Source organism: Alosa pseudoharengus, unplaced genomic scaffold (assembly GCF_046254945.1).
Source record: "Alosa pseudoharengus isolate Yale_2024_CS ecotype anadromous, Long Island Sound unplaced genomic scaffold, YU_APseudo_1.1 YU_APseudo_1.1_scf_18, whole genome shotgun sequence".
NCBI classification, from domain to species: Eukaryota; Metazoa; Chordata; class Actinopteri; order Clupeiformes; family Clupeidae; genus Alosa; species Alosa pseudoharengus.
In genome coordinates this window covers 32,836,345-32,851,052 of record NW_027468650.1, presented here as the reverse complement: position 1 = coordinate 32,851,052, position 14,708 = coordinate 32,836,345, and the positions used below count along the sequence as shown (strand labels likewise).

General features: G+C 46.3%; 1 protein-coding gene across 1 annotated transcript; it reads right to left on the bottom strand.

The window, feature by feature from the left end:
• Positions 1-260: 260 nt before the first annotated feature.
• Positions 261-13,834, bottom strand: LOC143131770 (cadherin-20-like). The gene is made up of 11 exons (XM_076291375.1): positions 13,656-13,834; positions 8,846-9,140; positions 8,120-8,239; positions 5,831-5,998; positions 4,551-4,738; positions 3,940-4,193; positions 3,047-3,183; positions 2,682-2,803; positions 2,004-2,121; positions 1,461-1,712; positions 261-1,077 (listed from the first exon to the last, which is right to left on the bottom strand). The coding sequence occupies exons 1-11, from the start codon at positions 13,782-13,784 to the stop codon at positions 530-532; spliced, it is 2,331 nt and encodes a 776-aa protein (XP_076147490.1). The 5' UTR covers positions 13,785-13,834; the 3' UTR covers positions 261-529.
• Positions 13,835-14,708: the final 874 nt, after the last annotated feature.

Here is a 14,708-nt window from a genome sequence, read left to right as displayed (position 1 = left end):
TTTGGCATAAAAGAGACATTATAGAGAGAATGGCCGCCATAACCAACCAATATGAACCAGCATTTCAAATATTTTGTAAGTCCTTCGGTTGATCCAAAGACAGATTATCTTACGTTCCCTTTTCTTTGTGTATTCCTACCTGATGGTGATCTGTGTATTTGCAAATAGGCTGTTGCTTGCTGTAGAATTTGTGCTGATGTGCCATCATTGTCCCTCTATATGCAGAACAAATCTTCTCATTTCTCTCTCTCTCTCTCACACACACACACACACACACACACACACACACACACATAGAGGATACTGAAGTTCATCGCTAGGCCATAGTAGGTCAGTCTTCTGGGCTGTGACTTCAGCAGTGAAAAGGAGGGGCACTGTCATTCCTCATCATCTCTCTGCTTGCTTTTCTCCTCCCTCTCTCCCTCCCGTCACTCTCTTTTGTCTCTCTTCTCTCAAGACTTGTTCTTCCAAAGTCTGGCTTGGGGATTCTCTTTCGTCATTTTGAGAGGGTCGGGTTGGGGGAAGAGGGCTACCACAGGGAGTTGTCGTCGTCCACAGCCCCGTACATCTGGGCCAGCTTGTAGAAGCGCGGCCCCCAGTCGCTCAGATAGTCGTAGTCGTGGTCAGCATGCGAGGCGGCCGACTGCAGCGAGCTGAGTGACTCGGCCACCGAGCCCTCGCCCTCGTACGCGTACGTCTGCAGCGAGTCGTAAGGCGGTGCGCACGGGTCCGCGTCGGCCTCGTACAGCTTGGCCAGCACGTAGCCATGGACGCCACAACCCGCTCCGCCATCGGCGTCGGCGAAGGTCAGTGCGGAGACCACGGGCATCTGCGGCACGTGCCGCGACAGGCTCTGGATCTCGGGCTGCATGTCCTGCCGGCCCGGCTGGCGTCCAGGGGTGTGGGCGGCGGCCTCGCGTGGGTTCCAGAGCGCCGAGATGTCGAAGGCCTCGGTGTCCTCCTCGCCGCCGCCCTCGTCGTCGTAGCGCACGATGTTCTCGTGCACGTTCTCCTCCTCGTCGGTCAGGTAGGGCTTCTTACGCTGGCTCCTCAGTGACAGCATCAGCAGGATCATCACTGCAGGAGAAGAGAAGGGGGGATGAAGAGAGAGGGAAGAAGAGGGAGTTTATTACTGGTAGCCCATAAACCCATTTGTCACAAGGACTTTGAAACAGACAGATGCTCTACATAGCTGTGTGTGTGTGTGTCTGTATGTTTGTGTGTGTACATTTTTGCACATATTTTCAACTAGCAGGAGAGCTGTGTGCACGTGTATGTGTGTGTGTGTATGTGTGTGTGTGTGTGTATGTGTGTGTGTGTGTGTGTGTGTATGTGTGTATGTGTATGTGTATGTGTGTGTGTGTGTGTGTATGTGTGTGTGTGTATGTGTGTATGTGTGTGTGAGTGTGTATGTGTGTGTGTGTGTGTGTGTGTGTGTGTGTGTAAGTAGGTACCCTTACCCAGCAGGACGAGGATGCAGGCGAGGATGGCGATGAGCGCCCCGCGGCTCAGGCTGGCGGGTAGCGTGTGGGCCTCGGCGCTGCACGAGAGCACATTCCCGTCGGCGTCGCAGCTGCACACGCGCACGGTCAGCGTGGCCGTGCTGCTTTGCACCGGTGGCTCTCCGTCCGACACCTGGATGGGCAGGTGGTAGACACTCTGGTCCTGCTGAGACCAGCCACCGCGACGCGTTAGCAGCCATGCCGAGTTATCTGTCGCAGCGAGAGAGAGAGAGAGAGAGAGGGAAACACGCAGATCACTCAATCAATCAGAGAAATCAATCACTTGATACATTGATCAATCAATCCATCAAGCAACAAAGGAATCAAACGACAACCATCAAAACAAGAAATACACAGATAAGTCAGTCGAAAATATCCACTGACCAAAAAATCAATCAATCAATCAATCAATCAATCAATATCAGTATCTATTAATGAATCAGTTGATCAGTTTCAGCAAAACACACCTTGGTTATCTCAGAGAGTAAAGTTAAAACACACCTTGGTTATCTCGGAGAGTGAAGTTGGGGTTGTTTGCTGCCTCAGGGGCCAGAGAGTAGTAGAAATGCTGCCCTCCTATTGGCTCGTCTGCATCTGTCGCTGTGATGGTCTGAATCAACTGAGGGTTGAGGAACAGATGATGATGATGATGATGATGATTTATTATTATTATTATTATTAATAATAATAATAATAATAATAATAATAATAATAATAATAATAATAATTTGTGTATAGCACCTTTCATACACAGAATGCAGCTCAAAGTGCTTTTAAACTGATTAAACATTAGGTGCCTGAAAAACCCCAAATGTTAATACCTTTATTTTAAGTGGGCATACTGAGATGGTGATGCCTTTTAAGTGTGTATACTGCATAGTCCTGCGTATTATGTAGACTACACTACTGGCTAAATGCTTTCATAATATAATGGTGGTGCAAAAACTTGCCTATTTCAGTGTGTTTAAGCATTCTGTCCTGCATAGGCTACTTAAATGTGTTTAAGCATTCTCTCCTGCATAGGCTACTTTTTTACAATGACAGGGACAGCTGTCAGCTCAGCTGTCTAGCAAATACTTTCAAAGACGTATTAACCTCTATCTGGCCTACTTCGCCAAATACATTGCAAGTCATCGGCAGCCTATTCATTAGGGAATAACAATGCAATAAATATTGTACCTGTCCTGCTTTGGCATGCTCACACACAAAGGCTTCATAGTACTGAGTGAGTGAAGGGGGGTTGTCATTAATGTCCATGATCCTGATGGCCACAGAGACACTTCCGATTTGGCTGGGATTGTCTAAGTGGAGAGACGCAAACATGCACACACTCAGTTACCAAATTTAGGAAGAATAGAATATGGTGTTTTAAAAATCCGTCCTGCCCCCTCTTCCTTGCTTAATGTATGTCAAAAAAGGGATGTTTGACTTAAACATTATACTGCTTGTTGATATTATATAGCAGTATAGCATATTACGTTACTGATATGTGTTCCTGTATATACATAATGTATTTTTATTTAAATGTAATATGGCCTACTTACTCATCTCCATAGCCAGTACACTGATGTTGTGCCAGGACATCTCCTCTCTGTCCAAAGGCAGGACGGTCATCAGTGACCCAGATGTGATGTCAATGTAGAAGTACTTCCCAGGGTCACTCATCCTCTCGATTGAGTACCTGGGAAAATGAAGGAGATGTTGTTAACAAATGCATTTTCAATAATGTCCACTAGGGGGAGCTCTACCTACATTTATGGATGTGGGAGTCCTAACTGAAGTGCCACCCCCTTACTGTCAGAACAGCATCAGTGCCTGAGCAGTGATATTCTAGTTCATTGCATGCAACACGTATTGCCTGTTGAATACCATCTTCAGTTCAGGTGACATATTCTGTGAATATATTCTCTGACGAGACTACAATAGCATAAGAGTAACTATGCAGTCACAAATGGACCTGAGCTTGTGCCTATTCTGTTGAACGCAGTATGTTGTTGAAAAACTTGTATGTATCTATACTGTACCGTATGGTGTATGTTGCGTGTGTATAATTTATGGAATGAGTGAATACCTTATGGAGTTGTTGTGTGTGTATACTGTATGTTGTGTGTGTATACTGTATGTTGTGTGTGTATAATTTATGGAGTGTGTTGTAAGTGAATACCTTATGGAGTTGTTGTGTGTGTATACTGTTTGTTGTGTGTGTATAATTTATGGAGTGTGTTGTAAGTGAATACCTTATGGAGTTGTTGTGTGTGTATACTGTATGTTGTGTGTGTATAATTTATGGAGTGTGTTGTAAGTGTCAAAGTCAAAGTCAAAGTCAGCTTTATTGTCAATTTCTTCACATGTTCCAGACATACAAAGAGATCGAAATTACGTTTCTCACTATCCCACGGTGGAGACAAGACATATTTTACCAATTTTAAGTGAATACCTTATGGAGTTGTTGGCTGCATCAGGATCTCGAGCAGACACAGACGTGAAGATGGTTCCGATCTCAGCATCCTCTGGAACCTCCACGTAGTAGAACGGCACCCGAAACTCGGGCGGTTCATCCACATCCTCGATGCTAACGTGCACAATGGTGACGTCCCTGTACGGTCCTTTGCTCAGGTACCGAGGGTCCAGGTGTGTGTTGGAGCCCTCGACTTTCAGTGTGTAGCTCCGCTTGCTCTCAAAGTCCAGACTCTAAAAGTCAGACCACAAACACACATTTAGAAACACAGTCTTGCTTTGAGAAATCGCCAAAGCAACCCTAGCGCTGGCACTGAGAACCATTCAGATACATTTCTTTAGTCTGTTGATGCAATCTGTCTTCAGCAGTGACAGATTACTTTAGCAATGAAACCAACAGAAAAGAAAGAAAACCTTCATCTATAATAGTTTCATTAATTCTGATTTATAAATTCTGGATTTGTTGGTAGTATGTTATCTATTAGAGGAACAGCGTGGGGATCCCCTTAACCTTTCATTGGGAATGTTGCAATAGGATTCTAGTCGGATTTTGGTCCAGGAATCTTGAAAAGAAACTGTGTTTGCAGGTACCTTCTTGACGGTGATGATGCCCAGCATGTTGGTGGGGTCATTGTTGATTTTGAAGGTGTCTCGACCGTCTCCGTCAATGATTCTGTAGGTCATCTCTGCGTTGACCCCCTCGTCACGGTCCTTAGCCTGGATTCGGCCCACCACTGATCCCACTGGAGCAGATTCAGTCACACTCATCTGGAACAGTTCTGAGAGAGAGAGAGAGAGAGAGAGAGAGAGAGAGAGAGAGAGAGAGGGGGGAGGGAGAGAGAGGGAGGGAAAGAGAGAGGAGGTCAGCATGACATCAATTTCATCTTGTCTTAACTTCCCTCTCAGCTACGTCTCCAATGATCCCCAAGGAAAACCCCCTGGTGCTACTCCTCCAAGCTCAAGTGAAAATAGAGCAAGTCAGTCAGAGACTGTCCAGCAGAGGGCGTCAGAGAAACCCACAGCAGTCTGCAGTCATTAAGCAAATAAGCGAGCAGAGGCAATGGCCTTCTAATTAGGGCATTCATTAGTTGGGCCTGAACCAGTCGCATTAGTGCACGGGTCAAATCTCCTGACACAGACACCAGTCGTCTCAGTCCTGTCGGTGCTGCTGCGCGTAGCGAGAGGTCATTAAGGAATGCCCCCGAGGCGTACTGGTCTGGGGCCAGGAGCAAGTGTACTGGAGGTGTCTACTCCTCAAGGAATTATGGGAGTAATTGGGGATGCCCAGCACTTGGGGGCCAAGACCACCAGTCAGAGACTGACAATGTCGGCGGGCCGACCAGTTGACCGTATGACCTCCCTGGGCTGGTAATGACCTGTTGGGGGTTGGGGGGGGGGGGGTAGAAAGAATGACTGGGAATGGGAGGATAAGTAGGATGGAGAGAGAGGGATGAAGACAGAGATACTGAAGAGGAAGGAGGCATTTTTGAGGTCGAAGTCACTCCAGAACTCGGCTGAGATTCCAAAAAGGAATTTTAAGATTTTCAATTCATTATTTATTGTGGGTCTAATTAAAGGAAGGTTATGTTGTGTAATGTTAACTTGGATGTTGATTGGCCACTGTGGGAACTCCCCTATCTATAGCACAAGGAATTGTACACATCTCCTGTGTATATCTGCTAAATAACTTGGGACTCGCAGGAGAGGGCATTCCATCTAAGTCTAATGGATGATGAGGAATACTACAGTAACATGGCTGGATTGGTGAACTGGGGAGGAGATCAGTGGGAAACAGACTAAAACTGGTAAACAGGGAAAACTAAACAGGGAAGACTGGTGGCAAATGCTGGAGGAGAGACAAGGGTTCTTACTCTGGGAGAATTTGGGGGGGTTGTCGTTGACATCGCTGAGCGTGATGTTGACGGTGGTGGTCCCGGCCAGACCCCCTAGCTGTCCTCCCATGTCTTTGGCCTGGATGACCACCTGGTACACATCCCGGACCTCTCGGTCCATATCTGCCAGCGACACACGTACGATACCTAAAAGAGAGAGAATGAAAAAGAGAGGGAGAGAGAGAGAAGGGGGAGAGAGGGAGAAGAAGATACAATTGATGTTATATGTGTGGTATGGTTGTTGTAATAAAGAATTGTGATAAACAATTTAATTCACACTCTCCTATAATTCACAATTGATTTAATAGATTTTGCTTCCTAACTGATGAGAAACAGTGGAAGACAGAGAGAGTTGGCCGCAGCGGTAAATTCTCCGTCTAACAATCGGTCAGCCGATTCCCAAACCTGCCATCGCGAGTTCTTTGTTGCTTTGGATAGAAAACGGCTACTAAATACCAGTGAACTTTAACTTTAGCAGCAGAGGCCTGGGAGAGGAATGAGGATGACATCAGAAGAGAATAAGGGATGTCATACGAGGATGACGGCAGTGGCTGAGAAGAGAGACAGGAGCGGATGGGTGTAAGATGATGGATGGCTGAAGAGAGGGGGTGACAGGAGAAGAGAGGCGGAAGAGGAGAGGGGGATGACAGGAGAGGAGGGGTGAAAGAGAAGAGAGGGGCAGCTCAGAAGACAGGCTGAAGAGCTGGCCGTTAATGAGGGCCCCCCCGCCACCCCCCAATCTCACACATTTGGCTGCAATCGCAACGGAGATAGTATCTATGGAACTAATCATTTGTCCTCCTGACCCTTTAAACCCAGACATACTAAACCCAACTGACCTGGACACACACACACACACACACACACATTATTGTTGTCAGTCCTACAAGTATTTAACTTAATGTCTCAGTATTCCTTATACAAGGGTGAAGTCTCTGACAGACATGCAGTAATGTGCATTATTACACACACACACACACACACACACACACTCAGACTGGCACACAGCCATGAAAACACTCCGGCCGTGGTTTGGGGTTTTTTGTCTTCGTCAGCACTTTGGGTCCCTCCCTTGTGACACTAAAAGCCTTGCGAGGATCCCGCAGATGACTGCCAAGGAGCCATCATGATCTATGATTACACAGGCCGGCCAACGCGCTGCTAACAATGCCCTGCTTACCAACACTCCCTTGAGGAGCCGTTTGTTGGTATAGGAGACGTCCACTGCACCACACCACAGCGCCCCGCACTGGACCACCACGAGTCCGGTCCGATCGATCGCTAAACGTTTCGCCTGTTTGGCGCGTGATTAGTGTCGATCGACTGAGGTGCAGCAGAGAGGTGAGGGGATCAGGTCACCAAGGGGAGGTGGGACTGCTGTTTTTCCAACCTGGCGGTTGGTATTGATCAGTGGAGAAGCCGTGGCCTCTGCTTAGGGAGGGTTTAGAAGTCGTGGGGTTAACAAGCATGAAAAGGTGGGGGGTGGAGGGGACGCTACTAATCATTGGCGTTTAGCGTGTCGGTCAGTTTGTTAGTCACAGCCGAGGGATTTGGTGTTCTGCTGTTCATTCCAATGGGTTTTTCCAGTACTGCGTTTAATGCCTTTGGTTGGGGGGAGCCCATCTTTAACAACAGTGGCATCAACGGGGGAATTTAATGGACATTATTGTTTATTATTGCTATTCTCCTTTATTTTTAATGTTTATGTTCATTAGGCTATTGATTGAATTGACATTGTTGTTTATTATTGCTATTCTCCTTTATTTTTAATGTTTATGTTCATTAGGCTATTGATTGAATTGACATTGTTGTTTATTATTGCTATTCTCCTTAATGTAGTCTGACCAACATTTTAAATTGTCCACTGTTAAATGTAACTATTGTATTGTTTTTATTTGTATGTCGCTTTGTGTCTGCCAAATCCCATAACCTGATAAGAATCAGTCCAACCGTGGTGATTGTATTGTGTACAAAGATGATGTGATGTTAACATTACATAGTGTACTGTAGCTAATAGTCCTTGAGTCGACAGAGAGAATGTTGGCAGCAGGATTAAAGTTTCATCTAGTTCATATGCATTTTCAATAGGGGGCGATACTTCCACAGCTTGGCTGTGTATCCATGGCCAATTTCAGACAGGGGTTCAGAGGGTTTAATATTCTGGAGTCTGTCAAATAGAGAGTCAGAAGATGTGCACTCACACACACACACACACAGAGAGAGAGAGAGAAAGAGAGAGAGAGAAAGGGAGGAGAGAAAGCCACACACCTGTCTTAGGCTCCACAGAGAAGTAGGGTTGGCCCTGCAGGATGCTGTACACTACTCGAGCGCTGTTTCCATAGGTGGGGTCATCCGCATCCGTCGCAGTTAACTGGATTACCGAGGTCCCTTAGAAGCGAAATGAAAAGGTGTCCAGAAATAGGGACCAGAGAAAAAGAGAGAGGATACGAAGAGAATGTTATGGTGTTTGATTTCACTTCCTTTTATATCCATGTTTAATACACACATAATACACACACACGCACAAACACAGACACACACACCAAACAGAATCCATCTTAAAGGTTGTATCAGCGATTGCAGGCCCAAAAAAGGCCCAAACATAAATGATCACATTCATCTAATCTTTCCTAACAATCCGCTAGCTGCCCGCCCCATAAGCAGGCCGTCAAAAAAATTGCGTCTCTGTAGGCAGCCTAGGCTCTGAGATCTGCACACAAAAACAATTGCTATCAACAAGTGTTGCCAACCACTCAAAGGCAAAATAAAGCGTTCCAACCAATAACCGACGAGATGCGGGTTCAGGAGAGTTTCAATTGCTAGGGAGGGAGAGGGAGGGAGGGGGAGGGAGTAGCGAATTAGCTCTCTGTTTTGTTTGAACATCAACAGAAGTGACGTTACCCCGCCATCGCTGATAAAACTTTTAAAAGTATTTCTGTACAGAAGAATCTCAATAGCAACCTCTATAGTTACTTTTTCCTCCCTCACAATTACCTATGGGAGACATCTCTGGTACGGTGGCCTGGTAGGGTCCGTCCAAAAACTTGGGCTCGTTGTCGTTGATGTCTTGGATCTTGACGATGAACTCGGACTCGGGCTCCAGTGGCAGGCCGGTCATGCGGTGCCGGGCTTGGGCTCGCAGTATATACTGGGCCTTGACCTCCCGGTCCAGCCTCTGGATGGCGTGGATGTCCCCAGTGCTGTCGTCGATGGTGAAGGTGGTGTTGGCACCATCGCCGGACAGGATGTAGCGGATGTTGCCATCCCCTTGGTCCATATCTGAGTGTAGCTGTGTAGGAAGAGACAGACACAATATTCTTTAACTTGTAGGCTCTTGGTCCATAATTGAGTGTAGCCATGTAGAAACAGAGAGACACATGTACTTTTATGGTACTTGTGATCCCATATATGTATGTAGTGTCAGTCCCATATACTGTATGTCAAGACAGTAATTAAAGCAAACGTATATGAATATATATATGCAAAACTAGATATTGAGTCATGTCTAGAGTGAATATTCAATAGATTAATTACATAACATTAAAGATAGTACTATACAAAAAGACTGCTTAAAACCATGGCACAAGAGGCACTTTCTACAGTGGCTCACAAGCCTGGGCCAGAGTCTGGTGGTTCGAGAATGATATTGTGCTTTGCTTGGAAAGGCAGTGGAAGGTGGTGAGATGTTGAACCTAACAGAGTTGGTGAGGAAATGCTAAATGGATTGCTGAAGAGACAGACTCAGTGCTATGTGCACTAAGGTCCGTTTAGTTTGCTATTAAAAGGGGAAAACACTCCGAGCTCTATTGTGGGTTATCCTCAGATAACCCTGGATGAAACCAGCTGACTGCAGTGGAAACAACAAACAAAACTCTCAGATTGTCCAGAGTCACAGAGAAGCAAATGCTAATAGCAGGTATGCAGTTGAAGTATTTTTTTCCTGAGGAGGTAAACAGCCACATTCAGACCATAATTCACATCCCCATTCATTTCAGCTTTTTGTTGGTGTACTGATTTTCAGGAACAACAACAAGCTGGAGTCTTGCCCAACAGGGCTACCCATTACAGCCTTCATGTTTATGTACAGCATGGATCCCCTCAAGGGCATCTTAATGACCGATGTGAGAGCTACGCTACGTTTCCTGGTACAGCCAGCGAGCCCAGCAGCACTTCAGGGGAAGAATGGCCTCTCTGAACGTGGGGCTCTCAGCCCCCGCCAGGCCCGCTATACGGAGTCCTGGGGTGCTTCTGAGCCAAACCTATCGGTTCTGGTCGCTTTTGCCATTCAGCCTTCAGCGGAACCATTTCCAGCCGTCACCATGGTGATTGATGACAACCCTGAGGGCCCTGATGCTAATACAGTCTCTGAATGAGGGTCTGATCAATGTACACACAAAAACACACACACACACACACACACACACACACACACACACACACACACACACACACACACACACACACACACACACACAAACACACACTCACACACACACACACATGCATGTACAAAACCACCCACACATACATACACACACACACATACACACACACACACACACACACACACACATACACACACACACACATGCATGTACAAAAACACCCACACTTACATACACACACACTCACACACAAACACAACCACATACATACACACAAACAAGACAAAAGCACACAAACACACACACACTTAGTTGATTATGAAAGTGAGGTTCCATTTAGTGATTTGCGGGTGGAGGGGGGGGTTGATTGGTTGATAGGGGTTGATTGCTATCTGAAGCATCAGACTAGCGATTCCCTGCCTCAGGACCACAATCACGCGTCAGCCCAAAAGATGTGAATTTTTCCCAAGGCCCTGCTAACTCTGATCATGGCAGCAGAATTAGCCCGGAACCCAGGGCCAATTAGCGCCTTTGTTGCAAAGACCAAGGGTCTATTCAAGTGATGTGTGGAGAAACGGAAGATAGGGGCTGGCAGAGGCGTTGTGTGTGGCTGTGTGAACCCAGACGTACACGTCTTCAGGCTCAGGCAGGTGGCAACGGAACAGGAAGATGCAAAGCACTGGACATCATTTCCTTTCTTTCTTTCCTACTTTTCTTCCATTGACCCATCCTTACATCAGTTTCCTCTGTACAGTTCTCTTTTGTTCTTTCTGTTTTTTTCTTTCTTTCTTTCTTTTTCTTTCTTTCTTTCTCTCTTTTGTTCCTTGTTTAGTTCTTTCTTTCTTTCTTTCTTTCTTTCTTTCTTTCTTTCATTCCTTCTTTCTTTCTTCTTGTTTTCACTGCAGTACTAAAACTTCATTGCAGCTCTGAGGACAGAACACTAACCCTGACTTCCGCAACGTAGAGTACAGTACTGTACGTCGGTTACCAGCCTCTCACAAAAGTGTGGGGAGAGGCGTTCATCCTAGGATGACATGGAGTTAACGAGGTCATTAGCATCATCTCATTGGGAAGAGCAATGCAGAATCACCTCCAAACCCCAAACTTCGATGTTCAATCCAACCTTCAGTTCAAGTCCCAGTCCCAGCCAAGCCCTCTGTCCTTGTCATATGCAGTCCCATAATCACTTTGTCTTGTCTTTATGTGAACAAATCCACTGCTCAACAAAAATGGATTGCACAGACATGGAGAGCTATTGAGGCTTTTTGAGAGTCACAATGGGACGTGGAGGGCGTCATGGCCACACAGTGTTGGGGCTTTGGATTCTCATAAATGGATAAGCACTTCTCTGACAAGCCAAGATAATGAATTCTTTGCATTACGTCTTTTCATAGCAGTGGAAGGACATGGAAAGTGAATCATTTAGAATTTGTCAATTGTGCAATTTTCCTTTTGATGAATCCTTTGTGTGTGTGTGTGTGTGTGTGTGTGTGTGTGTGTGTGTGTGTGTGTGTGTGTGTGTGTGTGTGTGTGTGTGTGGTCTATATCCTGGGGACAGCGCACATTTCCAACATACAGTATCAATATCAAGTCGCTCTTCCTGTGTCTAGGTAATTGCATTAGATGCTTTGTGATACGTCGCATATCCTTGTCCCAGACAGACAGAGAGGCCAGAGCCACAGTGAGCTGCCTCATCTTCACACGAGAGGTTGAGGAGTGAGTGTGTGTGTGTGTGTGTGTGTGTGTCTTTCATCTCCTGATAGCTTTTCACCTCCTGATAGCTGAGGAACCAAGTTTCAAGTTTGGAGGACAAAGAGAAAGAGGGAGATAGAAGGAGGGAGAGAGGAAGAAGGAGAGAGAAGGAGGCAAAGAGAAGGAGGGAGAGAGAAGGAGGGAGAGAGGAAGAGGGAGTGGAAGAGGGATGAAGAAAAGAGGCAGAGAGGAGGGCAAACTCTTTCCCTGGGACATGTCATAGCCCACAAAGCCTTCTGTCCTCACAAGCTCTCCTGGTAATATGACAGAGGGATTAGACTGTCATATACACAGAGAGAGAGAGAGTGTGTGAGAGAGAGAAAAAGAGAGTGAGAGAGAAGGGGAAAAGAAAGAGGGAGGAGAAGAGGCACTACATTTGGGCTCTTTAGTGAACAGTCAGCGAGATGAGTGTGGGGGAAAAGGCGGCATGGGATGGTGGAGGGGGGCAGGCACTGATCGAAAGATGCCGCGGAATGAGGATGCGCCATGGAAACCGGCGAGACGTTCCTCTTTCATGAGAATTCCCATCCCTTTTAGCTGATTGATGCGGCCTTTTGTTGAGCGATACGTAACATTAGCCCGACTTCACCAGGAGAATCTGCTGTCAGCAGGTGGAAAATGGCATTGGTTCACAGGAACCGCGCTAAAGGCTTTCATAGGGAACATGATTGAAATGTTTTTTTTTTCTATCAAAAAGGCTGTAATTTGAGCTCCTGAAAGCACTTGGAGAGATGAATCATGGAGGTTTGTGTGGTTTGGGCCACGTTTTGACCGCATCATCATCCCTTACGTAATTGATATGAAAAGGCCTCACAAGTCTCAATGTCTAATTAGAAATAATCAAATGATTTCCCCCTAACTTCGTCTTCTTGGAGCTTCTCGCCACTTTCAAGCTACTTTTGGAGCTGGTGTTCTATGCATTGCCTGCTTTACGGGCGAGACTTGACACTGTCAGATTGGATAAGAGTGACGGACAGCTTCAGAGTGCAGATCTATGTGATGTCTTCTTACATGGCGGTTAATTAGTCAGACTAATGCCAGCAGCGAGACCTGCAGAGGGGCATACCATGGACGCGCCATTGCTGATTACCAACGTCCACTCTTCCCAATGAGATGATGCTAATGACCTCGTTAACTCCATGTCATCAAACTTAGACATGTGAGACCAGCAGCTTTCATGACTATTCACAGGGGATCCTGTTTCACTAACGCAAAACACACAGTGCAGCACCCTACTGTATATACACAGTAAATATGTATTCATCTTGATATCTATCTTTATCTGTCTTTTGCAGCCTATATTAGCCTATACACACTTTTACAGGCTATATTAGCCTATACACACTTTGATGGTTTTCTGGTGCTTGTTTTTAATGTCCTATTTTTTTTTGTATAATTTCCTGTTATCATATCTTTATGCTATCTAAATATTTACTGGTATGTTATCAGTGTATTTACTGTTGTGTATAGTTATTGTGTGATTAAGTGACAAAACAATACTATTTTGAATACTCCATATCCTATATATATACGACCTATATGGCAGCTGTCTACTGCTATGTGCAGGGAGTGAGGAGAGTTCCTGGGTGTGTGTTGTGTGTGTGTTGTGTGTGTGGCGTGTGTGTGTTGTGTGTGTGGCGTGTGTGTGGTGTGTGTGTGTGGCGTACCTTGCCTATGTAGAGGGGCTCCAGGCCTGTGTACTCCTCCAGCACAAAGAACTGATTCCACACCCAGCCTCTCTTCACCCTCCTCAGGAGCTCCGTCACGCCATCATCGCCTGGCAACCGCCGGACCATCGTCCCCTGTGCTAGCGTGGCCAGGGTGAACAGTAGGGCGAGTGGCGCTCGAGTCCTCACCCGAGTCGCCAGCCCGATGTCTGCCATGGTGGCCATGCCGCAGGTACAGGTGAGGTGAGTTTCTGTTCTTGCCTCGCTTTAATAGCTTCACAGTGCTGTCACTGATTCTGTCCCGATTCTGTCTGACAGTCGGTGTGAAGTGTCTGTGCCTGCAAGAAAAGAAAGGAGAAAAAACAAAAACAACAACAACAGAGTTATGATTTAGAGAAATAAATACATAAACGTTCTGTTGAGCTACCTTTTGATCAGATGAACAGATGTGTCTCACTGGCATTAACAAAGCTACAGTACGCTGCAGTCAAAACAGTCAACTGTACCTGTTCCTGAGCATGTCTGGAAATGAAAGGAAACGGGGTGATGGGGGGAAGGGGGGGGGGGTGTTGGGGCAAGGGGTGTGTGAACACGACTCTTAGAGAAATGGTTGATTGCTTGTGTGAGAGCGCTGTCACTGTGGGGCTGATTGTTTGTTTGCGCAGGGAAGCTTTGTGCAGACTGTGTTTGAATGACAGTTAAGCGCAGGGCTGGGGGGCTGGGGGGCTGCTTGGCTGTTGGGCTGAGGGGGGCATCTAATTCCCATCTACCTCCCGCTTATCACGCCACATGACTTCCGCAGGGAGAGATATGCACTGATCACTCGCATCTTTTTGTAGTGAAATGTAGATAAGCACACACACACACCCACACACACACACACACACACACACACACACACACACACACAGTTTCTTAGTTTTTTTCAATAATGGTAGTGAGACCCCATCCCTGCATCCTCATATTATAACTAAACAATCACCACACACCACAGACACACACACACACCCTGCTGTGTCTTCTATGTTAGGCAGACATGACACTTCATAAGAG

Bases quoted from the DNA above. Each gene is read 5' to 3' on its own strand.
- LOC143131770 (XM_076291375.1), bottom strand. From the start codon at position 13,784: ATGGTCCGGCGGTTGCCAGGCGATGATGGCGTGACGGAGCTCCTGAGG. The intron at 4,194-4,550 runs GTACCTGCAAAC...TCTGACTTTTAG, and splicing joins GCATCATCACCGTCAAGAAG to AGTCTGGACTTTGAGAGCAA. The intron at 1,078-1,460 runs GTAAGGGTACCT...CTTCTCCTGCAG, and splicing joins CTGCATCCTCGTCCTGCTGG to TGATGATCCTGCTGATGCTG.